Genomic DNA, 24,544 nt, shown 5'->3' with positions numbered 1-24,544 from the left:
TAAGAAAAATAGAAGGAGAGATGCAGATGAAGACAATGTCATAGGACATAGGGGTAAAGAGGAAATTGCCTAACTTTACATGTGGAAGGTGTGGCCAAACCAATCATAACATCAGAAGCTGCAAAAATATTGGAGTTCCTATTAGGGCAAAGAAATATGTTGCACCACCAACTTCAAATCAGGATGACGACCTACTAGCTCAAGATGAACAAGCTTTGAATGAGGCTGGAGAAGTTGTTGCTCATGTTCAAGAAGGGCAGGTGGAGATTAATTTATCTCAGTCTAATTTGTCACAAGATAGTGACATGGAGTTCATGGTAAATATTTTGTTCTCTTAAGACTAACCAATTTGCTTTTATATATTACAAGTGTTATTCATGTTTGGCATTTGCATGTAGGTCCCTGAACCTATTGTTGATGTTACACCAGTAGCAAAGTATAAGCTCAACATAAGAAGACCCAAACAAAAGAACATTTCCGACACTTCAATAGTAGATGCACCTGTTGTGGATGGCCCACCAACAATACCCTTACTTTTCATGCCAACACCAAGGTTCACTAGAAGGAAGGTTGTTGATAAAGATCCAGTATAAAAATGAAGAAAAGTGAAGACCCATTTCTTGTTTTATTTTGTTATTAGGATGTGTAGTTGGATATGACTAATTTATATTCAGTATGTACTAGTTTATGTTGTGTACTTTGGTACTTTAAATTTGAAAGCTTGAACGATGTAAAGATTATGGTGTTTATCTATGAAAACTTGAGTTATCTATTTTGGTTTATGGTGTGAAAGCTTTATATGGTGCGAAAGCTTGCCCTGCTGAAGGATTGCTTGTAACTAGCATGCACTGGTGCGTGTGCACATCATATGCTTTGGTCTGTGAAATGAAAATATGGCTGAGCCATGTTGGTTCTCTGGTTTAGGAAGTGTCAAATGAAATTTGCTAGCAGTTTTCTGCTCAGGTGTTGGAGCTTTTATGCAGGCTTTGGAGCAATTTCTGCTAGCAATTTCCTCTACATCTATAAAATTTCCATGACAGTAAGGAACTATTGATATGGACTAGGACCACTGTTAAACCTTACAACAACTTGTAGAGTTTGAAAAATAATCACAAGATTTAATGTGTTGTTTCTTCTCTTTCTCTTATAATTTACACATTGTTTTGGAGTTGGAGCTTCATGTATTTGAACTTCAAATTAAAGAGAACAAGGAATGACCATTACTTTTAGTGCTTTCTTTCCCCTGATTGGTTTTTCAATTTCTCAGACATTTGCTACTTCACTAACTTCAAGAAGCTATAAAGCTGGAATTATGTGTTTTATTACTTGAACACTTCTGATAAATGGGGTTAATGGACAGTCCAAACTTTGTAAAAAGAAGCATGATGTTTAATCCTTTAGCCCAATCTATTACTTATGAAAAGAAGTGGAACAAAATAAAATAAAAGGGGGACAAGTTCAATATATGCAAATATTTTACATATAGTAATTAGAGAAATCGACATGTCTCATGAGTCAGCTATTTGAAACATTTTTTGTTTCTATGTGTACTCATTTGCTGCATTACCGTTTTCAAGGGATATTACCTTTTTGTTCTTAAGGCACACAAATATACTACTTCATAGTAGTTAGACATCATGTTGCTAAGGAAACATGGAAAGTTAAATTTCTGCGTGATAGTAAACTGATACAATAGGTTCTTGAAGCAACCGTTTTGCACTTGAGTTGATAGTCTATGACAAACTTGGTGCTGATCACAACTTGATTGTGGGCTCATGGTGGAATTTAGATAATAACCATGTATATTGAATGTGTATTTAATAGTAAAGACTTAATTATATTTTAATGAGTTATGAGATTCCAAAGAACAGATTTTGCATGAATGGTAGTTACTAGAAATAACATACTTAAACATAGGGTTTAGCTAGGCCTGCTCTCACTATTAGATGTATCACTAAAATTCTCTGATTGAGATGCACAGACCCATAGGTACTTGTGCACTGGATACTAAATCAAAAGTCTGTAAAGTACTCATAATCATAGCAGTTGGAGAATGTAGGCAGATGAGTGAGACATATCATATTCATGAAGCCAAAGGACTAGGGAACAACAACAAGAAAAATGTTGATGAAGCCAAATAAACTCAAATTTCTACCGATTGTCAATAAAAAATGCCAAGAAGCATTATAAGCAGAAAATATGGCAATTACTCTGTTGTGTCATATCTGGCAGCAGTAGACACCAACAATTAACAGTTTAATAGAATATCACTGGTCTTAATCCTAATGTAATCTTTATATTTTTCTGTCAATGCATAGTAGGCCAATAAGACGCACATAATTGATCAACACACACGTGACACATAAGAGCAGAGGCAAGGAGGCAAGGTGAAGAGGTGGCAGAAAGCCAGAAGCAATAGAAGTTGTGCTTATAACACATAAATGAATATGTTTAGATAATGATAAACAAATAAAAATAAAAATATATTTAATTGAAGTGAGTTTAGGTGAATTGATTAAACTACATTTTCCCTTTTAATTAGCAAACATCAACGCAATCAACACCAAAAAAGTATAACCAATTATATGATATTTGATCAAGTTGAGTATCATTCTATTGTTCTGCAAAGTAATTGACACTAGATAAACCTAAATAAAATTTCAAATGAAAAACTTGGGGAACTACAAAGTAACTGACAGTAGCAACAAAAACTTGAGGAACTTCATTCACAATATTTCTTCAGCAAAATAACACTTATAATATCAGAAGATGCTATTACAAGTTTTTCCTAAAATATATTCCCCTTAAAACTAACATTATAATTAAAATTGAAAAACCTAACAACACAATGTTTGTTAAATTTCTCATTTTCTTTTGCAATGCTTCAATTTGTAAGTTCAAATAAGCCACTATCATTGATTCTCTTGTGACAGAAGAAGGATTAGAAACTTGGTTTTCTTCTTCAACCCATTGAAAAAATTGACAGTTATCTGAATCTGTTTGGGGGCAATGCACAAGTATAGAATAACCTTCCTGGGTTTCTCCTTGTTCTTGTATTTCGAATAGCTGCACGTCTTCCATGGTAGCATTGGCGAATGGTTCTACTAGAAAATGCAAAAGAACTGCCACTTGCAGGCATGGAGAAATCAAAGTCCACTAGGAAGAAGGTGGAGTGAGGGGAGGAAAAAGATGGAGTGAGGGAGACAAATAAGACCATGGAGAAACACACACACACTTAAGACTCCACCATGTTGGAATTGAGAGAAGAGAAGCTTTAGAAACCCTAATCTGAGGAAGAAGAAGCAAGTGAAGAAGAAAATATTTGACAACTTTTTAAATTTTGCATCAAAGTCCAGTCTACGTGTCACAATCTGGGATAATTTGTCACGTTGGATGTATGTGGCACTAAAATTGCCAACAATACACCTCACTAACGACGTTACTTTTAAATTTAACGACAATGACTCTTTTGCAAAACTTATGCAAAGATAGAGACTATTTTTTATATTTCAAATAAATAGGGACTAATTTTCAAAAGGAATCAAAAGTCAAGGATCAAAATACCTATTTACTCTGTTTAAGATAGATAATTACATACCAAACTTTTATTTTGATCATTGCTATTTGTTTATACATTTATTTTACAACAACCACATGATAATAATAATGAATAAGTAGTGACAAAACCTATTTTAAAACTCATAAAAACCAAAAACTAATTCAGTAATTTTTTAAAAGGATCAAAATTCAATTTACCTAGACACCAAATACATATTTTCGTCAAAGAAAAAAACTTTCATTCTGTCATTGATTGATTATTGACTTATTGGTAAAAGTGCAGTAGTATCAAACTTGATTTTTGACAGCGGTTACTCATTACTCCAACATAAGTTTCCGCTTCCCATGGTAAACAAAAACGGCACAAAGCGAGCGACAACACAACACAACACAAGTTCCCGCGTAGTGAGAAGAGAAGGACGATGACAGAGAACAACGAGAATGCTGAAATCCAAATCCGTGCCCTAACCGGCGAATCCATCATTCTTCCCATCACTCCCACCACAACCGTCCAACACCTCAAGCTTCTCCTCAACCGCTCTTTCCCTCCGGCCACCACCTCCCCCAATTTCCACCTCTTTTTCAAGGCACACTTTCATTTTTTTTTCTTCTTCTTTTTTTCTTTTTTATTTATAGGAATGGAAGATAATGTCTGAGAGTTTAGAATAACTAAACGATCTTGTTCAACCAATTGAGTTAGACGGGCTTTGATATTCTTCTTCTTCTTCTTCTTCTTCTTCTTCTTCTTTTTTACATGCAATGACATTTTTTATTTTACCACCAATTCGATAAATAACGTCATTTACTAACTAACACATTCTCATTGCTGATTTCAGGGAGACAAATTGCGATTGCAGACTCAAATCGGCTCTTTCCCCATCCAACACGGCGAGTTTCTTGTCCTCGTTCCCTTTGCCAAGAAGGAAAAGGAACCTTCTCGAACCCACGAATCGGACACGGTTTCGAATGTTCCAACCTCTACTACTCTCGCGGACTCCACGTGGTCCACCATAAAGGAGGATTTGTCACTTTTACACGACGACGACACCACTGAGAACTGCGACAATGCCTCTAATTCCGAGTCAAAAAAAGAGGAAATGTTGCAGACACAATCCATAGCGGGTTTGGGTTCTGAGAAGCAGATAGAGCTTCCATATCATCTCATATTAGACACATTGCAAGATAGTAGTGAGGGAGTTCTTGGAGAGCATAATTGCGAGGTTTTCGTGAAGGTTTTGGAGTCTGTGAATTGCTTATCGGACCTGCCTCTCGGACACTGCAAGTTGTTGAAACAAGCTTGTGAAAAAAGAGGTGGTGGTGGTGGCTTGAGAAAACGTGTCAGTGATGCTGCTATGTGTATTTGTTCACCGTGGTTGAAGATAGTCGTGAAGGCGTTTGCATTTGTGAACATTTTTTCCACGTTTCTTTATTTGCAGCGTAGGGAATTGACCTTAGTTCTGCTGGAAGAGGCGCTTAGCGAGCTTGCGAAGTTTGGGGTTAAACTTGGCCTTGATGACATAAAGCTTCTTTCGCTACTTTGTCCTCATGTAAATTGATTGGTTTTGTTTTTCATTTTCATTTTTGTGGTGGCATTTTGTTGTTTTATACATGCTTGTTCCCTTTTGATTCATGTTGTGAGGTATGATGGTATGTCTATTATGTGCTAACAATGAGGTTGTAGGAATGGGGATTGTTCCTTGAAGTAGTTATTTCACGTTGAATGCATTCATTCTTTTTGTTATACTTTGTCTGCAGTGGTGAAATGTTGATAGTGTATTTCATTTTCCTGCTCTAAATTGTGGATTGAATCCCTTTGCAGCTGGTATGTTTTGGAGATGAAGTAGAAAAGACAAATTTTGGTGATGTCATTGTTGTTAACAATGCAACTGGCAATGATGATCAAGTTGAAGACAATCCTAAAAGAGGTATATTGAAGATGTTGGCTATTGTTTTGTCACGCTTATATTTACTAATATTTGTTTTCATCAGGAGAGTTTTTTCTATTTTGTTTGACATGTCTTGTTTAATAGTGCGCAAGTGGTTGTATGTTTCAAAGATTGTCAGTACATTGAAGAGAAGGGATAGCTCTTTCAGAAAAAGTTTAGGATGGGCTTTTGAGCAGCTTCCGGTATGTTTTTGTTACATTAACCTGCATGAATGATCCATTGTGGACCCATTTATGTTTGACAGATAAACAATTACTCCTGAACCAAACTTGATTGTACTAGTATCATAGAATTTGCATTGTATCTTATACATCCATATGCCTGAACTGCGACTGATATTTCACTTAATAGTGTGGAATTTTTTGTTCACATTCTAAATTCACAAATTTCACTAGCAAATAGTTGGCTTTTTATAGTAGGGCATTGTGTTTGGATTATGTCTGTATGCTGTTAATTCATAAAATCCAAGTTATTAGGTAGGCAAAACACGCAACTTTCTTTGCTGAAGGAACTGATGCAGAAAAAAGATGGTAGACAGTTACTAAAGTGATAGAATTTGGGAAGTAGGATAGATTGAAGTGGAACAATAATACGAGGGTTCTAATGTTTAGAAACCTTTCGAGTTTGAAATTGTAATACGATGACTAAAGATGATAATAAAGGTTTTTAGGATTGTTTATACTAGATTTGTACACATTTACTCACCTGGCCCAATGTTTCAGAGTCTATAAATCTCAATTCTAAACCTAATTGAAAACTCACATGCTATTGCTAGTTGTGTGACCACTGACTTGATAAAGCACTTTAAAGTCAAAATAAAACCTACTAAGAAAATCATAAAAGAACATTTTCAAATTGCTCCTGCATTAGGAACAGTGTATCAGTAATATTAGAGATGCTGACTAATGTGCATTCTTATTTGCAGTTTGAATTTGGAGATGAGATGACTGTGGGAATTTCCTTGGAAGAGCTGCTTGCAGCTGTCAAGGACCATGATTTTGTAGGAAAAGAAGACAAATTAAAACGTGTAAAGAGAAGCAAAACTACCTCAAAACCTGGCTTAAACAATATTGGGTGTCATGTATGCATTCATCTATGTTACATTTTTATTTTAAACTTTTAGTCTTCTGTGTACAGCCAAAGTTTATCTGATGCAAGGAGATAATGAAAGAAAGCATTAAAGGAAAATAAAATGTCTGTTTTTTTATGTCCAAATAAGAAGCTTTACTATTTAAAAGGTTAAATCGGGGTGTTTGTTTCTGAAATTTCCAACAGAAATTTGGTTTGATGTTTAAAGAAATGGTTGTGAGAAATTATTGCATGTTGAAATATATTGATTAAGGAGGTGTGTACATATTGCTGAAATTCTACTATTAAGGTAGACCATATTGCATTACTTTATATCACTTGTTCTTGGCTTGGCAGGATACAAAGACATTACTGGCTGTGGACATGGTTGATCATCTTAAGAAAGGAATTGGATCTGAAGGACAGGTCTTTTCTATTTTATAGTGATAGTTTTTTGGGCTTTTGGAATATAACATGAAATCTTCAATTCACCATGATTTGCTGGATGACAATAATGCATTGTCAACTATGCACAACCAATAATGTTTTTATAGACAAAATTAATGTTCTTTTTTAACTCATAAATGTGTATCAGGGAATGTCTTGCTCTTTTAGTACCGAATGCTACATTAACTACATTATGAAGGTTTTGGTGAATGCAGATTGTGCATATTGAAGACATATGTGCCAGAAAAGCGATTTACAGTGAGATCCCAATTGAACTATCAGAGAAAATGAGATCTGTGCTGAAGTGTATTGGAGTTTCCAAATTTTACAGTCACCAGGTACAACGTGAATATGTGGAAATGGTGTCTTCCAAGCTAATAGTTTCTCACTCAATCAAATATTTTCTGCTGCTTGGTTCACATAGGCAGAGTCTATACAAGCTTCCCTTCATGGCAACAATGTTGCTGTGGCTACAATGACATCTAGTGGCAAATCCCTTTGCTATAACCTACCAGTTCTAGAAGTGTTGTCCAATAATTCTTCTTCATCTGCTCTGTACATATTTCCCACAAAGGTTTGTTGTAGTTTATCATTTAATTTCTCAATTCTAAAATCTAAATGCCTCCAGATAATCATAATATTTCTTTTTCTTTTTTTGGTGGGGATTGTCGTAATTAGATAGCTAAAATATTTCATGAATGCAGGCATTGGCTCAAGATCAACTAAGAGCTTTGTTACACATGACAAAAGGATTAGATATTGACTTAAATATTGGAATATATGATGGGGACACTTCTCACAATGAGAGGATGTGGCTACGTGATAATTCTAGATTGGTAATTTATTAACTAATTTTTCCTTTAGACCAAATAGATTCCAGTGAAATGTGCTTCATTTTATATTATGCTGCTGCAGTTGATCACAAATCCAGATATGTTACACATATCAATCTTGCCCCACCATCAACAATTTTGTCGGATTTTATCAAACCTAAGGTAGTTATATGGAGTATTTGATCAACCATATTGATTTGGTATTTATATGGAATATTGCTTAATGGATTCTTATTGTGTTGAGGTTTACTCCATCTTAACCAATAGGTTTGTGGTAATTGATGAAACTCATACTTACAAGGGAGCATTTGGATGTCACACTGCACTTATATTGAGGAGGTTAAAACGACTCTGTTCACATGGTTTGTGGAGCTTCAGGAAACATTTCCATATAAAGTTTTCTATTTAAATTTTAAATGGAAATATGAATCCACAATTTGCTTCTACGTGCAGTATATGGATCTGTTCCTTCTTTTGTTTTTTCTACTGCAACTTCTGCAAATCCTCGGCAGCATTCTATGGTAAATAATTTTTCGAAGTAGTCACTTTTTTCATACACTTGGTATTACATTTTTTTACCATGCTGTTAGTCACATACGCACCTGACTTTTAATGCATGCATGTTTTATTTTGTCTTTTGTTTGAATTATAAGTTATTTGGTATTCTTCTTAGAATCGCTATACTTCCATAATCAGATTAAGCAGTGAATTGTCTGTGTCCTAGGAACTTGCAAATTTATCTACTCTGGAGCTATTTCAGAATGATGGAAGTCCATCTACAAGGAAACTTTTTGTCCTTTGGAATCCTGCTTTGCGTCCAAAAGCTGTCAGTTGAAATTTTAATGTATTTGTAAAGTTATATAGCTTTTATTTTCTTAACTAAAGACATTTTTACAAGCTAAATTCTCTTGCTACATAACCACAGATCATTAAAAAGACTCAGTTTTCTAAGAGTACTGATGAGCTGGCAGATGAAAGTGCAAATTTTGTTCGCTCAAGGTGATGATCCCCATATGTATGGAAAAAACTTTGCAACTATTGATTTTGATTCATGCATTCTTATGCTAAGTTACCTGCATGCTTTAATCACTGGAATGTAGTTTCAGCTTGAATAATGTGTGGTACTGATCAATTCCTCCCAAAGCTTAAGTTATTATATGGATTCCCGAGAATGATTTTATACCTTTTATATTCTACCTCATGCAAGAGCCATTTTGGCTTAAAGCATGGTCCATACATATGGTCTATTTGACCTTGGGCTGATATTCAATTTAATTATGAAAATTGAAGAATGAGGCAGCAAGGCTTTGTCTTCTAACCACTTTATCTTAGATTCCAGTACCATGTTAAACATCAATTTTCCTAAAAGCTTAAGCTGTTATGTGAAAGCATAGGAATTGTTTTATATAAAAAACTTCGTACCCCATTGCCCAGAGGCTCTTCGCTATGCGAAGGTATGGGATTGTTTTATATCTAACTAGAAAAAGAAACATGGGCTAGGAATGGAGGAGAGAGCAATTGTTTGCTGGTAGATTTTTTTTTTTTGAAACCCGACACTTGTCCATACCCTGGACAGGTTTAATATTTTCATACACGTAAAAAAGGAATCAATGTTTTTCTAACTATTAACTTTCATGTTGGTGGACAAAGCCTCTTTGAGATTTTTCAAAACAGTTTATTTAAATTTATAACAGTAAACAATTAGAGTTCTATATAATTTACAATTTCCTCCATATTAGAATTAATGCATACCACCAAATCAACTTAACATGCTGGGTAAAAATGAAAATGTTGAATGCTTAATATGTTTATGAATTGTAAACATTTAGGGTTTTTAGTATTCTAAAGTATCTTTAGTTTTAATGACTTTGTGTGTCCTATTGTTATTTTTGCAGCCCGATTGTGGATGTTTCACGCCTTTTTGCAGAAATGGTTCAGCATGGTCTTCGCTGTATTGCATTTTGTAAATCACGGAAACTTTGTGAGCTTGTTTTATCCTATGCGTATGTAAAATCGATTTCATGTACTTGTGTAGTTTAGTAGAATCAATATTGTGATAGGATGATTTACTTTTCTTAGATTCTGTTCTTGTTATATGATATCCATTTTGGGATTTAAGTTTATGGTTATTTAGTGGTTTAAAAGGAAGATGTCATGCAATTTGAATTGCTGTAAAATAAAACAGACGTGAGATTCTTCATGAGACAGCCCCGCATCTGGTGGATTCCATATGTGCATATCGTGGTGGCTACATTGCAGAGGTACTTCTTTTATCAGATTCTATGTTAGCCTTAGTTCAATACACACACACACACTAATGAAGTTTTGTAGAAAAGTAATGAACCTCCATGTAAATTAGATTCTTGTTTTGACCATATATAATTTCAATCCATTGGTAGGGCTAACTCTTTTGGTTTGATTAATGTGTTACTCATTGGTTCTCCGAGACTAAATGCTGGTTGTTTCACATTGACAGGAAAGAAGAAAAATAGAGAGTTCATTTTTTGGTGGTAAAATATGTGGTGTTGCTGCAACTAATGCTCTTGAGTTGGGCATTGATGTTGGAGAAATTGATGCCACTCTGCATCTAGGATTTCCTGGTAATATTGCAAGGTATTTTCCCAGTTGCTTTAATATCCATGACTTATTAAACGTTTTTAATAGCTTTGTATCTGTGGAATTATCCAATTTCCTTTCTACTTTCTTTTAAATCATTTATCCTTTTAGCTTGTGGCAACAAGCTGGTAGAGGTGGGAGGAGAGATAGACCATCTCTTGCTGTCTACGTTGCATTTGGTGGGCCTCTTGATCAATACTTCATGAAACATCCCAAGAAACTCTTTGAAAGACCAATTGAATGTTGCCATGTTGATTCCCAAAACAAGCAGGTTCTTAACTTTGACCTATTCTTGTTCAAGATTATCTATTTTGAGTTTGAACAAATGGAAGGGTTTATGCTAATTATGACAGTTTTTGTTCAGGTTCTTGAACAACATTTGGTCTGTGCAGCTCATGAACACCCGTTGAGTGTGAACTATGATGAGCAATATTTTGGTCCTTGCTTGGAGAGTGTCATAATTTCTCTAAAAGCTAGAGGATACTTGAGTTCTGTTCTATCATCTGATTCTTCTAGAATATGGAACTACATTGGTCCAGAGGTATATGTGATTTTTGAAAAAAAATAGGTTTCATGTCTGTCTGTTCTAATTGACTTTTTCTTTATTGAGCTCTATAAAATATTTGGAGATTGCAAGATTATCATTTTTTCTTGTTTACTCATGGTGCTTTCTATGTTCCAGAAATTACCCTCACACGCAGTCAATATCCGAGCAATTGAAACTTTAAGATACAGTGTCATAGATCAGAAAAAAAATGAAGTTCTTGAAGAGATAGAGGAAAGCAAGGCATTCTTTCAGGTTGTGACTTCTTGTTATTGATATATTTGAAAAATAGATTTTGCTTACTAGATAAGGGTAATTTGGCTTCTGTTTCTTATTCCTATCTCATAAAGTGTATTTAACTTGATTCAGGTATATGAAGGTGCTGTGTATATGTACCAGGGGAAAACCTATTTGGTTGAAAAAATAGATCTATCTAACAAAACTGCTTTCTGCAAAGAGGCTGATCTAAAGTATTATACAAAGACTCGAGATTACACTGATATTCATGTCATTGGGGGTAATATTGTATGTAATCTCCTGCTACCCTGAGATCATTTGGATTATCTTTATAAGTTTTATAGCATATAACTATAGTTAAAAATTGGACATTATTGATTCTTGTTCTTTAGACTTGCGCAAGATCGTGTACACAGATCCTTTGGAAAACTATGATTTATTGTTAACTTCTTGCTATGGCCTGACCACCTGAATGTCAGTAATGTAAAGATCTACAAACTTAATATATTGCATAAATCATGTAGAATTGTATGTAGTTTACATAATTTCATAAACTAGGAATAGGTAGGTCTTTCAAAGCTCACATGTCTGCTATTGCCAGGCTTATCCAGTCAAGGTCGAAACCAACATGTTTCCAAAAACAAATGCCCGGGTTGATGTATGCAAAGTAACAACTACTTGGTTTGGCTTTTATCGTATTTGGAGAGGAAGCAATCAAATCTTTGATGCCGTTGATCTCGCACTTCCTCAATACTCATATGAGTCACAGGTAATTTGAGTACTTTAAGGTTTTTTTAATGACCTTTAATTATTCTTATGTGGCATCTATGTTTGTTCTGACATCAATGTGTTCTATGCATCTGTGTAGGCAGTTTGGGTTCCTGTGCCACAGTCAATAAAAGAAGCAGTAAGCAAGCAAAATTATGATTTCCGTGGAGGTCTGCATGCTGCTTCACATGCAATTTTACATGTAGTGCCTTTGTAAGTTTCTAGTGATATCAGCATGGTATATACAAAAGTCTTATTTTTTCCATCCAAGTTCTGTGTACTGTTGCTCATAAACTTTGTTTTTGACGTGGCTGCATATTCTGAGCTCTTTTTAATTGTTTTTTCTTTAAATGTCCTCCATTTGCCATTTTCCTTCTCACCCATTCCCATTATTGTTATTAACAATATTATCATTGCTAGAGTCAGTTATACTAAGTCTCCTGGGTTTATTCATTTATTGTCCTCAATTACAGTCAGCTCATCCCTTTTTCATAAAATACAATGATCTCCCTTATCTCTATTTTTCACCTGTATGTAAAGCTACAATGAGGGTTTACCTATTGACAATTCTAAACTAGGTGTATGACAAGCAAGGGAGTTTAATGTAATTTTAGCAAACCTCAACATTTTTTGGTTGTTAGGAACCAAGAATTGAAATGAGGAAGAAAATAAAAGATTTTATTGACTAGTAAGAAAATAATAGAAAATAGGAGAGAAAACTCTCCCCCAAGGGTTTCCCACTTTCCCCTTCACAAAGGATTTCTCCTTTCACAAAGAACTAATGCTCAATCTACAAATGATAAGATCCCCCTCTCTCCTATCCTTCTTCCTCTATTTATATCTAATAAACCCATCTAACTAACTAACTAACTCATTAGTAGTCTAACTATATTAACTAACTCTTCCTTCTCCTTATATCCTAACAATACACCCCTCCTAAAAATCAACCTTGTCCTCAAGGTTGGAATCTGAAAACTGGAATTGCACACTGAAACTTCTTACAGTTTTGTCTGATTGCTGGAAGACAACTGCACCCCTTGTAGCTTAACTGGGAAAGACCCACTGCCCCTGCATGCAAACTGAAGTCCGGTGGCTTCAGTGGTGGGAGGGACAAGGGTGGACTTCATATAACTTTAATCAGATTGACTGGCTCAGTACATTCCTTCTGCCTTGGCTCCATGGCTAAGTTGTCAGCCATAGATGCAACAAAATTTAATGCTAAAGGCTCACCCAACAAGTTGACATTCCAAGATTCCAGCACCATTGTTGTTCCAACCACCTTCATGAATGATTTTTGTTTCACCATAACAATCTTTTTATGGAAATCTGAATCTTGAAAACAATGTGGCTTGGTTGAATCACCAGCTTCGACTTCCTTCTTGATCAAATCTATAATTGGGTTATCAAGAAAATCGTCTTCGCAGCCCACATTCGTCACTCCATTTTCCTTGTGCTTCTCCCTCTTTATTGATGGATCAACTTCTTCATCCATAACCTTTTCAATCTTTTTTTCTCTTGCTAATTTTGCTTCATCATTTTTGGTTTCTTCTCCACCACAAAGGGTGTGGTTCTTGATTACTGAACCTTCTTTACTTCTGTTTTCTAATTTCAAGAACTGCAACGGGTCGCTGTCACACTCAAAACTGCTACCCTTCAAATCAGTTCCCCCGTCTATGCTTCTATCAAAACTGGGTAGTTCCACCTTTCTTACCCAAAAATTAGCCTTTGCTTCACTGAATTCTGACCCTCTTCCCTCCATGCTATTTTTGTCTTGTTGAGAGGCATGAGAATCAACTTCTTCATTCAATATCTTGCGCAACATGTGTTTCAAATCTGAAATATTGGTCCTCTCTTTCAAGAACTCTATGGAAGTCTCCCATTTTTTGATGTGGGTTTCTGTTCAGTTTTCTTCTCTTGCTTCAAGATACTCAATCTCTCGAAGACGTGGCTACCATAGCGATCTCCGAATCTTTTGATCAAAGCTGTGGAAAATGACTCCCAATCTGAATCTAGGTTGCTTTGGCTCCAAATGTAGAACCAATGTGTTGCAGCACCCTCCATGCTCATGGATACATATTGCAGCTTATGGAACAAAGGAATTTCTTGTACCTCAAAGAATTTTTCAGCCCTAGCAATCCAACCAATTAATTGGGTCTGTTCCCATGAACGCTGGCAGCTCCACCTTCTTAGCCCAAATTTGCGCTTCCTCCATCTCTAACATGAGCTTTCCCTCGAAGATCTGGTAGGTCGGACCAATTTGTTAAGAACCAAGAATTGAAATGAGGAAGAAAATAAAAGATTTTATTGACTAGTAAGAAAATAACAGAAAATAGGAGAGAAAACTCTCCCCCAAGGGTTTCCCCTTCACAAAGGATTTCTCCTTTCACAAAGAGCTAATGCTCAATCTACAAATGATAAGATCCCCCTCTCTCCTATCCTTCTTCTATTTATATCTAATAAACCCCTCTAACTAACTAACTAACTCAGTAGTAGTCTAACTCATTAGTACTTGGTACCCTAGAGGTCAAATATGATTATGGCATTTCTGTTTGAGTATGATTATAAAAGATAATAATTATAAAGTTGATTGTCAGTGTGTATTCAGATGCTTCCCTTTTATGATTTGTTTATTCATGTTTTTAAAGTAAGGAATGTGGCTGTGAATTTCTCTTCATTGAGATGTCGTAGTTTACAAATCATACTTTTTCTGCACTCTGGACCCTGTATTGGGTAAAGTTAACAATGGAAGCGAAAATTTCCTAGTTTGGCAGTACCTACTAGTCTACTACATTCTGTCTTGCTAAATGAGTGGGCGTTTAGACTAAGACATTATACTACTACATGATACTGTTGTTCTTTCTCATCATGTGTAATTCCTATTAATTATATGTCTATATATTATGATGCATATGCTTGCAGACATATCACGTGCAACTTGTCTGACTTGGCTCCTGAGTGTCCAAACCCTCATGATAGCCGATATTACCCTGAAAGAATTCTAATATATGATCAACATCATGGAGGGTGTGGAATTTCAGTACAGGTAAATAACTTGACCAGTCTAGCTATTTAGATGATATTTTGCTTGCTTTATATTTTCGTTAATACTTCTCTGATGTTTTTGTACATTTGGATGTTAAATTAACCCGTTATAATAGATTTTAGTCGTACTAGTTTCTGGTTTAACAATCTTCCAATGTGCCAATCGATGACCAGACTTTCACCTCATAATATTTTTGGAATCTTTGATAGGTTCAACCCTATTTCACAAAGTTCCTGGCAGCTGCACTAGAGCTTCTCACATGTTGCTGCTGCTCAGCGGAAGTAGGTTGCCCTAATTGCGTTCAGGTCTGGATTGTTTTTATTTTTAAATTATTTTTTCCATTTTTTTTTTAAATTGAACTTGCCAGCTATTTTTGGTTTAGAAGAAAATTAGTTGACAGTTGATTGGTGGTTTTATTTCTTTTAAATTGCATCCAAATTTGGCATCTAGTATTCATATAGCTTTTGCATGTTGTAGAGCTTTGCTTGCCATGAGTATAACGAGGTTTTACACAAGGATGCAGCCATCATGATCATCAAGGTGACTTGATTTCCTCATGATTTTTAGTGGATAATTGCCTTTCAAATTCCACTTTGATGACCAGTGAAGTTGTCCTTTCAGGGTATTCTGGATGCAGGGAACTAGTAATTCAAAGAATGTGCTTTGGTTATTCTTAAGGCAAGTTAGGGAAAAAGCTCTTATGAAGTTTTCCTCCAAACAGTGAATAAGGTATTTACTCTTAAATTTAGAACCAATCTCACTTTAGAACTTGTTCTTATTATGTGTCTCCTTGGTGGTTAGTTAGGAGAACAGTTAAATGTACCTCACCATTTCTCAAATAAATAACATTGAGCGTGAAAATAATGTAGGAATTGATTGATATATTAAATAATAGCAAAGAACATGTTTGTATAATATTTTTTATTTTTGTAGACTAAAATCATTTTTTAAGTAATTAAGTTTTGAGTGTTTTACGATTAATTTTGAACTCTTATCAATTTTTGTTTAAAGATTACATATTTTATTAAAAATTAAAATAAATAACATAAATAGAGTAATAATTAAAATAAAGTGTAGCATTAAAAAATTCCAAAAAATAATATAATAATTATGAGCCTTTTTTCCTCATTTAAGAGAGGATAAAGAAGGAATTATATTAAAATATTTGGGATAAAAATTGAAAAATACCAAGTAATAAACTAGACTAGATATTCCAAAAGCAGTTAGTACACCTTTTGTTGCTCATTTAAAGTTATTTGCAAAAATGTGACCACAAATAAAAGAGGAGGAGTTCACGTCTCAAGTGCCTTACTCTAATGTAGTTGAAAGTTTGATGCATGACATGGTTTGTACTAGACTAGATATATTGCATATATTATGGGTGTTGTTAATCGTTATATGGTTAATCAAGTGAAAACACATTGGCAAAATCTGAAATGGATTCTTAGATACTTGAAGAGTTCAACTAACGCATGACTGATCTTTGGCAGAGGAATAAATGAAGTTACTAGTTATGTTAATGGATTTTGTGACTCAGACTATGCATGTTATCTTTATTGTAGAAGGTCCTTGATTGGTTATATTTTCACACTTGGAGGTAGTGCTATAAGTTGACGTGCGACTTTACAGTCCACTATTGCCTTGTCAACTACATACGTAGCGTATATGGAAGCAAAAAGCAGGGAAAGAAGCTTTATAGCTTAAAGATCACCAATAAACCTTTAAGCCATAAAGTTTCTTTCATCGCTTCTATAATTGACATATACTTTGCCGTTGTAGTTGACAACACAATAGTGGATTGTAAAATCGCATGCCAACTTATAACACTACCTCCAAGTGTGAAAATATAACCCGTCAAGGACATCATACGATCATGATAACTTAGTCTGTCCCAAAATCCATTAACATGACTAGTAACTATATTTATTCCTGTGTCAAATATTAGTTGTACTCCAGTTGAACCCTTTGAGTATTTAAGAATCCACTTCACAACTTGCCAATGCCAATGAGCCTTCCCTGGATTAGCCATATAACAACTAACAACAGTCACTGCATGTGCAATATCTGGTCTTTAGTGCAAACCATGACATACATCAGACTTCCAATTGAATTAGAGTAAGACACTCAAGACATGAACTCCTCTTTTTATGTTTGTACTAACCACTTTTGGATTGTGCATGGCAAATTTCTCTAGAACTTTGTCATTATAACTCTTTTGAGATAAACACGACCTTCCAACTTTTTGATCTTGTATGATCACCATACCAAGGGTTCTTTTTGCTGGATCCAAATCCTTCATCTCAAATTCACCACTTAAGCGTGTCTTCACCTTGTTAATCTCAGTCAAATATTTACATGCAATTGGCATATCATCAACATAAAGAAGCAAGTAAATATAAGAATCTTGGGGCAATTTCTTATTATAAACACAACTATCATACTCACTTCTTAATACCCAATATCAATCATAAACAAGTCAAATCGTTTATACCATTGCCTAGGTGGCTACTTCAAGCCATACAAAGACTTCTTTTATAGATGCACATGGTCTTATTTTCCTGGTACATCAAACGCCTCTGATTGTTGCATATAAATTCTTTCCTCCAAACCACCATGGAGAAAGGTTGTCTTCAACTTCAAATCACCATCTTTCTTCTTGAATTTCCACTTGCAACCAACAATCTTTTGATCAGTTGGTTTCTCAACAAGCTCCCAAGTATGATTCTTATAGAGGGAGGGATTCAAGCTTTTCTTTGATGGAACCAATCCACTGCGAGGCTTCTTCACAATTAACTACTTCATGGAATGAACTGAGTTATTGTTTATCGATGCTCTCTACCATTTGGAGTGCAAAAGCGAGAAAATTCCTAGACCTCTGAAGTGGTCTAATAATTCTTCTTGGCCTATCTCTAACCAATATATACTCAGACTCTATTAATGTGGCCTCTTCATGTGTCTCCTCTTGTTCTTGTTTAAGAGCTTCAATTTGAAGCTCCACCTTTATGCTAGCACCATGAACTTCAACTTTATTATCATGGTCCCCATGTGTTCGTGGGTTAAGTATGGTTGTCTTGTCAATGGCCACATGTCTACTAATCAGGAGGTTTTATTCCTTGGGATCCTATAGCTTTTCTCTTTTAAACCATCTTGATAACCCAAAAATATGCATTTCTTGGCTCCAACTTCTCTTCACTATGAGCATAAGTTGGACAACCAAAAACATGCAAAATTGAATAATTTGTTGAGGTTGACCATATTTTTTCAGGAGTGCTGCAATTAATACCTGTAGAAGGAGATCTATTCACCAAATAACTAGTATTAACTGCCTCTGTCCCAAGACTACTTGGGCAAGCCTGCATTTGACAACAATGTCGTGTTCATTTGTTCTGCCACTCCATTTTGTTGTGGTGTATGTCTTACAGTTCCATCCAATTTATTCCTTCATGTGACCAGAACTCATTGAACTCCCTATTAAAAAACTCTAACCCATTATGTCTCGAGTTGTTTGACCTATTTCATCTGTTTCTCCACTAGAAATTTCCATCGCTTGAATTTGAGAAATACATCACTCTTCTATTCTAAAACCTATGTCCAAACTTTTTGTGAATAATCATCAATGAAAGTTAACATGTACTTTGCTCCACCATGAGAAGAAACATTTGACAAACCCACATGTCTGAACGGATATAATGAAGAGTCCCTCGTGTTCTTTGAACCCCAGTGCTAAATTTTACTCTACATTGTTTTCCCTAAACAAAATGCTCGCAAAAAATCTAGCCTCCAAGTTCGATGTCCAAGTCTCTCTTGCAATGCTCATTCATCCTACATTTATTTGACCTAACCTCTTATGCCACAAACGAGTTTGGTCAAGATTTGAAATAGAAGAAACTGCAACTGCTATTATGATTGTGTTGCCTTGTAAGATATATAGTCCATTTTTCAACTGTCTCAACTATCAAGGCACCTCTAGAAATTCTTAAGACTCCACCTTCACCTTGATATGTACCACCAAGAGTCTAAAGTGCTTAATGAAATTAAATTCTTGCAGAATTTAGGAGAGGTTAGTGTTCTTACAGTACCATCAATCTCTTAATTTGCATTGTACCTTCAGCAACTATGCTACAAGCACCATCATTCTCCATCAAAACTTTACCACCCTCAATCTCTTGGAACTTGACTAACCAATCTCTGTTAGGCATCATGTGGAAGGTATGTGCTGAATCTAGAATTTAGTAACATACCTCACATCGGTTAATGTTCTTACAATACCATCAACCTCTTAATTTGCATTGTACCTTTAGCAACTATGCTTAAAGCACTGTCATTCTCCATCAAAACTTTGCCACCGTCAATCTCTTGGAACTTGACAAACCAATCTCTGTTAGGCATCATGTGGAAGGTATGCGCTGAATCTAGAATCCAGTCATCATCATTGACATTAGACTAAACAAAGAGAACATTTCCAACATCAGATTCTTTTAAAGCCACTACTGCTCCACCATACAATGAAGAATTTGCTTTGTCTTCTTGAGCTCCAGGTAGTTTCTCTATTAGTGCCTTTCTCTCTTGCAATTATGGCATTTGTTATTGTTCTTATGTTTGTTGCGCGATTTAGACACCTTTTTTGGAAAGTTTTCTTCCCTTTTCTCAATTCTTCCTCTTACCATTAAACCCTCACCTAAGCTAGTACCACCACCATATAAATTGGTAATTGGCCTTTTCAGAACAAGTTGGTCCTCATCATCCACCGCAACATCAATAGTTCTCAAACTAAGAACAATACGATTGAAATTATCTATATGTTTATGAATTGATTCACCTTCATGCATTTGCATGGTATATAATTTTTTCAACAAACAGAGATAGTTATGGAGAGACTTTGTCATGCATCAACTTTCAAGGTTTGCCCAAAGCTTGTTGACAATATTTTCTCTAGAGGCTTCTTCTAAAACTTTATCACCAAGCGATAACAATATTATAATATGCATCTTTTTCACTATCACCTTGATTGCAGATGTTAGACAATGCCAACTCACATTTTTGTTGCATGAGAAGAGCGAGCAACTTCACTCACCACATGTTGAAGTTATTTTTCCCTATAAATTTCTTAACGTCAAACTTCATAGGTGTATATCTCTAATACCAGTTTTTATGATAAATTGCCTTTGATGTAGAAATTTAAATATACTAAATAACTAGAATACATAAGAATCTCTTATTTATGAAAAAAGAATTACAAAGTGGAATTCTCTTTGAACTCTATCTCTCACAAGTGTGGTTTCTAAAGGATATGAATCCTTTGGTTTTCTCTTGCTTTGTTATAATCCTTTGCACCTATATATACTAAAAACAAGCTAAACAATTATAGGTAAAGAAACATTCCCATCCTTAACCATCTTATGAATGGTTTAAATTAACTAAACCATTAAATATTTTATGGTTTATATCCTTTTTTTTACAAGATGGTTTATATCCTTTTTTTTTTACAAGATGGTTTATATCCTTTTTACTAATAATACTAATTCTTTTTCAAGCCACACATAACATAGCAACACGCCATATGACAATAGAAGTATAATTTTTTTTCAATGTCAAAATCCTTTATTTTTAATTTATGATATTAAATAATTTAAGAATAATTTATATTTACTCATTCAAAAGAACAATCTTCTAACTTGCAATTTAGGAGAACCGAGTTTGGGAATGTTATAAGATAAGCTATTATGTCTACGGGTGATTTAATAAGACGTTTTTTTCCTACCTTATGTATTAACGTATTGGATAAAGAAAAAATATTTAAAATTATTTACTATCTAAAAATTGTTAAAGAATATGTAATGTAGAGATTTTTGAGACAAAATTACTAATGATATAATAAAAATAAATTATATTACAATCGATCCAAATTAATGAACTGAAATATAAAATTAACATAAAAGTAATATTGTTCGATATATATATTTTATTTTCAATCAGTAGCATTTTTTCTCGCGTAGCCGCGCATTTTTATGTTGCATTTCTTAAATTAATTTTCAATTAATATTTTTTTAATTAGATATCAATAGGTCTGTAGATTTTACTTTGATAGTACATATCCTAATTTCTCATTGAACTATTTAAAATTCGTTTTACTAAATTTTAAACTAAACCTAAACGGACGCAAGGGCCTCTTCCCAAACGACGAAGCTGGCCAGTATGACTAAGTTGGTTTGGTTCAACTTCTCTGTTGTAATTAACAAATATCAAAACTGTGTATGCGGAACATATGTTATTGAATTTGAAATAAGGAAGGGAAACACCACGTAGTTTATTAGAACAAAATTATTAAGAGTAATTTGGATGTGGAAACACTCCAACACCACGCCTCGTGTGTATGCAGGTAGATCTAATTGCATAACTAATTTGTTTAAGTGTTAACTAATTAATTTCGTATTCTCTCGTGTAAATCGTTTGATTAACATATTTTTTTATTCAGGTTTTGATTAACATCTAATCTCAAATTAATTTTTAAATCATTTAAATTAAAAATAGAAATATTTAATTATTTATTTATGTTAATGTATCCTTGGTTTAACAAAATACAAGTGTTAATATAAAGCATCGTAAGAAGAATATATTAATTTTTTATGTTAGTAAAATTCTTAATTTATATGATATATTATAAAAATGTTACTCATAAAGATTAAATTCACAGTATAAACATAACAGATCTGTATTAATAATATAATATATCATATCATATTAATAGAGGAATCTTTCCGTTTCATGCAAGTTATCGTGCATTAGAGCTGCATATTATTATTATATTAACTGGCAAAGAGTAACTAGTATTGGTAGAGTGAGTAGTGAAGGTTGATAGTGAGCGGAGGGCAGATGGGTTGAGCTATAGATTTAAATGGCGGTTGCCGGAGAGATCCCCTTTCACTGTCGGCGGAGTGCCATCAGCCTCGAGAGGAAGCCCTCCGCCACCGCCTGCAAATTGGAGTTGAGGCCAAGCCAAGATGCCTCCATTGGATGTAGTAGAGCTTGTAGTAAGATTAAATCCCGATACTATATTTTTGTCTTTTCCTTTTGTTTAGATAACTAGCAATAAATAATTAAGCATGGAAAAGTGATCACATCAAGTCCTTTTTAAAAGATAATCAATGATCAAAATGTCATCTGAATTTTATTGGAGATATAAGATTGATCCAACGAAGAAAAAAAGAAAGGGAGAAAAGGTTGTAGGTTCAAATATCCTTGCTAACAAAAACTAATATATGACGGCCTTTAAATTTAATGCAAAACTCTATTATATGAATTTCCTAATTGAAACTTTGATTGTAAAGCAAAAGCAAAAATAGAAAAACCCTTAAGAAACTGATTTAAGCTTTACCCTATGTTTTTATTTGTTACATCAATCACCTGCAATTCATATTATTTTCCACCCTATGATATTGATATCTTTTGTGCTTCACAAAACATATATCGATTACAGTACTCAACCCCTCTAAAATGGTACCAAAACAGAAACACCAAATGTTGCTAACGGTGATAGTCAACTAGGAACTGTAGGGTGTGTGGCTATTGATACTAATGGGAACCTAGCCTCTTCCACATCCTTCCACATCCACTCGTGGACTAGTGAACAAAATGGTTGGTCAAACTGGTGACTCGTAATAAGTGTTATCATAGTTATTTGTATATTAAAATCACATAGCAATTATCTCATTTTCTTATCTTTTATTATTTATTTTGTGTTAAAACAATAGGACTTAGCCTCTTAAGAGTTTTTATTCCAAAGATATTAAGTTATTGATTTAGAGTAATTTTTGTTGTATTTTATGTAGAGTTGAGTTGTAACATAGACATGAAAGAGGATGAATGAACAGAACTGTCGTGCTAAGCGCAACCTCCTCGCTCAGCGAGTCAAAACTGCTCAGTCCAAGCTAGCCGTTTAGCGCAAGGAGTCACATTGGAAGACAATTGTCACGAGCAAACGCGCATCCTGCGCTTAGCGCATGACCACTTGCTCTAGCTGGACATGTGCGCTCAGTGCGAGAGTCGCGCTAAGCGCATAAGAGAGTTTTGATTGGCCAATTAGTTGGTGCAACATATAAAAGAAAAGGAAACATATTTTGTTTCCTTATGCACAAAGGAACCAAAGGAAGCAGAGGAACAAGGAAATAGAGGAAAGCAAAAAGCCAAGGCAAGGGAAATCCTTTTCTGAAGCTCTGGTCGATCCATTTCAATCCATTTTCTTGCCTTTCATCCTACCTTTATTTTTTGTAAGTCTTTCATGACAATGAGAGGCTAAAATCACCCATTGTTTGGAGCTTTGTAAACCAAACTCTCTGTGATGTAATGATTCTAAACTATTTGTTAATATAATGTTATTATTATTCATCCTTGTGCTTATTTACATACTTATGTTTTGATCATCCATCTTTATGTATTGTTTTAGGATATAAAATATTGGGAAATGTTTATATGCTAAGAACTTGGGAAGGATATCTAAAGTGAGTCATATCTAGGGATAAATTGGTTTTCTTTAGCCTATTCATGCATCTTTGCTCTTAATGCAAATCATTTAGTAATCAATCACCAAGGGATTGAGAGCGATATTAAGTGGTTTAGGTTCTTTCACTTGAGGGATCTTGGTTAGAATAGACTAGTAGATGCGGGTAATAACCATATTAATGTTAAGAAGAGAAAAATCCATTAAGATTACATCAAGAGAAGTTCTGGCAAGCAGAGTCCCCAACACGTTCCTTAAATCACCACAACATCATCTCACAACTTCGAGCGTTTGTTTTCTCAACCTTCATGTTCCTTGCTTTGTAGTTAATTTTTTTTTATTTATACTTGTAGTTAATCAATGAACAAGATTCGATTTGAGTCACTAATTTCTTAATCATCACACACACACACACACAACTCTGAGTACAAACACAATCTCTGTGAAATACGATACTTGGTCTTACCGTTTTATACTAATTGTGTAACATGGTACGCTTGCTAAGGAGACAACAAGTTTTTGGAGTCGTTGTCGTGGATTGTGTTCCTTGAACTTGATAATTAAATATATATGATTTTAAGCAATTATTCTTTATTCTTTGATTCTTTGTATTTAATCTTTTAATACATATTAGATTCTTTAACTTGATAACCTCTTCTCGAGTTTTTTTTTGCCTTCTTGTATGTGAGGTAAGGCTTCTGAGGTGAACCTTGTTCCACTAGACCTGGAAATTGAGACAACCTGTAGGGAGAACAACAACTTAAGAAGGAGGAGAAAATAACTAGAAAAGCAGGCAAATCAAAGAGATAGAGAAATCTCATCCTCTATTGCATCCTCGCCATTTCCACTTGATTTGGACGAGCCAACTACATCCATTCCTTTTTCTATTTCTATAGATAATTCAATGGCAGGAGATGAGCCACACAGAGTTACCTTGGACTATTGTAGCTCCTCAACACCACAATACTTCATAAGTATTGTGTGACC

At 34.6% G+C, this 24,544-nt stretch overlaps 1 protein-coding gene and 1 pseudogene across 5 annotated transcripts; both read left to right on the top strand.

Moving 5' to 3' along the window:
• Nucleotides 1-3,871: 3,871 nt before the first annotated feature.
• On the top strand, nt 3,872-23,445 carry LOC114416643 (uncharacterized ATP-dependent helicase YprA). Of its 5 annotated transcripts, XR_003667518.1 has the most exons (29): nt 3,872-4,145; nt 4,395-5,105; nt 5,378-5,483; nt 5,589-5,686; nt 6,430-6,585; nt 6,930-6,998; nt 7,235-7,357; nt 7,444-7,593; nt 7,724-7,855; nt 7,935-8,014; nt 8,120-8,214; nt 8,306-8,373; nt 8,577-8,678; nt 8,778-8,851; nt 9,748-9,855; nt 10,038-10,113; nt 10,329-10,465; nt 10,580-10,739; nt 10,833-11,009; nt 11,151-11,267; nt 11,382-11,537; nt 11,851-12,018; nt 12,118-12,230; nt 14,937-15,060; nt 15,270-15,365; nt 15,538-15,600; nt 15,682-15,789; nt 19,446-19,598; nt 20,075-20,305. XR_003667518.1 is itself a non-coding variant. In XM_028381592.1 (27 exons), the coding sequence occupies exons 1-27, from the start codon at nt 3,981-3,983 to the stop codon at nt 15,703-15,705; spliced, it is 3,648 nt and encodes a 1,215-aa protein (XP_028237393.1). In that variant the 5' UTR covers nt 3,872-3,980; the 3' UTR covers nt 15,706-15,975. The 5 variants fall into 5 exon arrangements, 1 of the variants encoding a protein (XP_028237393.1); XR_003667519.1 differs by lacking the exons at nt 19,446-19,598; nt 20,075-20,305 and adding an exon at nt 22,890-23,445; XR_003667517.1 differs by having other exon boundaries at nt 19,446-20,307.
• LOC114415948 overlaps nt 22,491-24,544 on the top strand; it is a 23,190-nt pseudogene continuing 21,136 nt past the window's right edge.

The sequence above is a fragment of the Glycine soja genome, chromosome 6, assembly GCF_004193775.1.
Source record: "Glycine soja cultivar W05 chromosome 6, ASM419377v2, whole genome shotgun sequence".
NCBI classification, from domain to species: domain Eukaryota; kingdom Viridiplantae; phylum Streptophyta; class Magnoliopsida; order Fabales; family Fabaceae; genus Glycine; species Glycine soja.
Note: the sequence above shows the minus strand (reverse complement) of the source record. Positions and strands in the feature narration are given on the sequence as shown.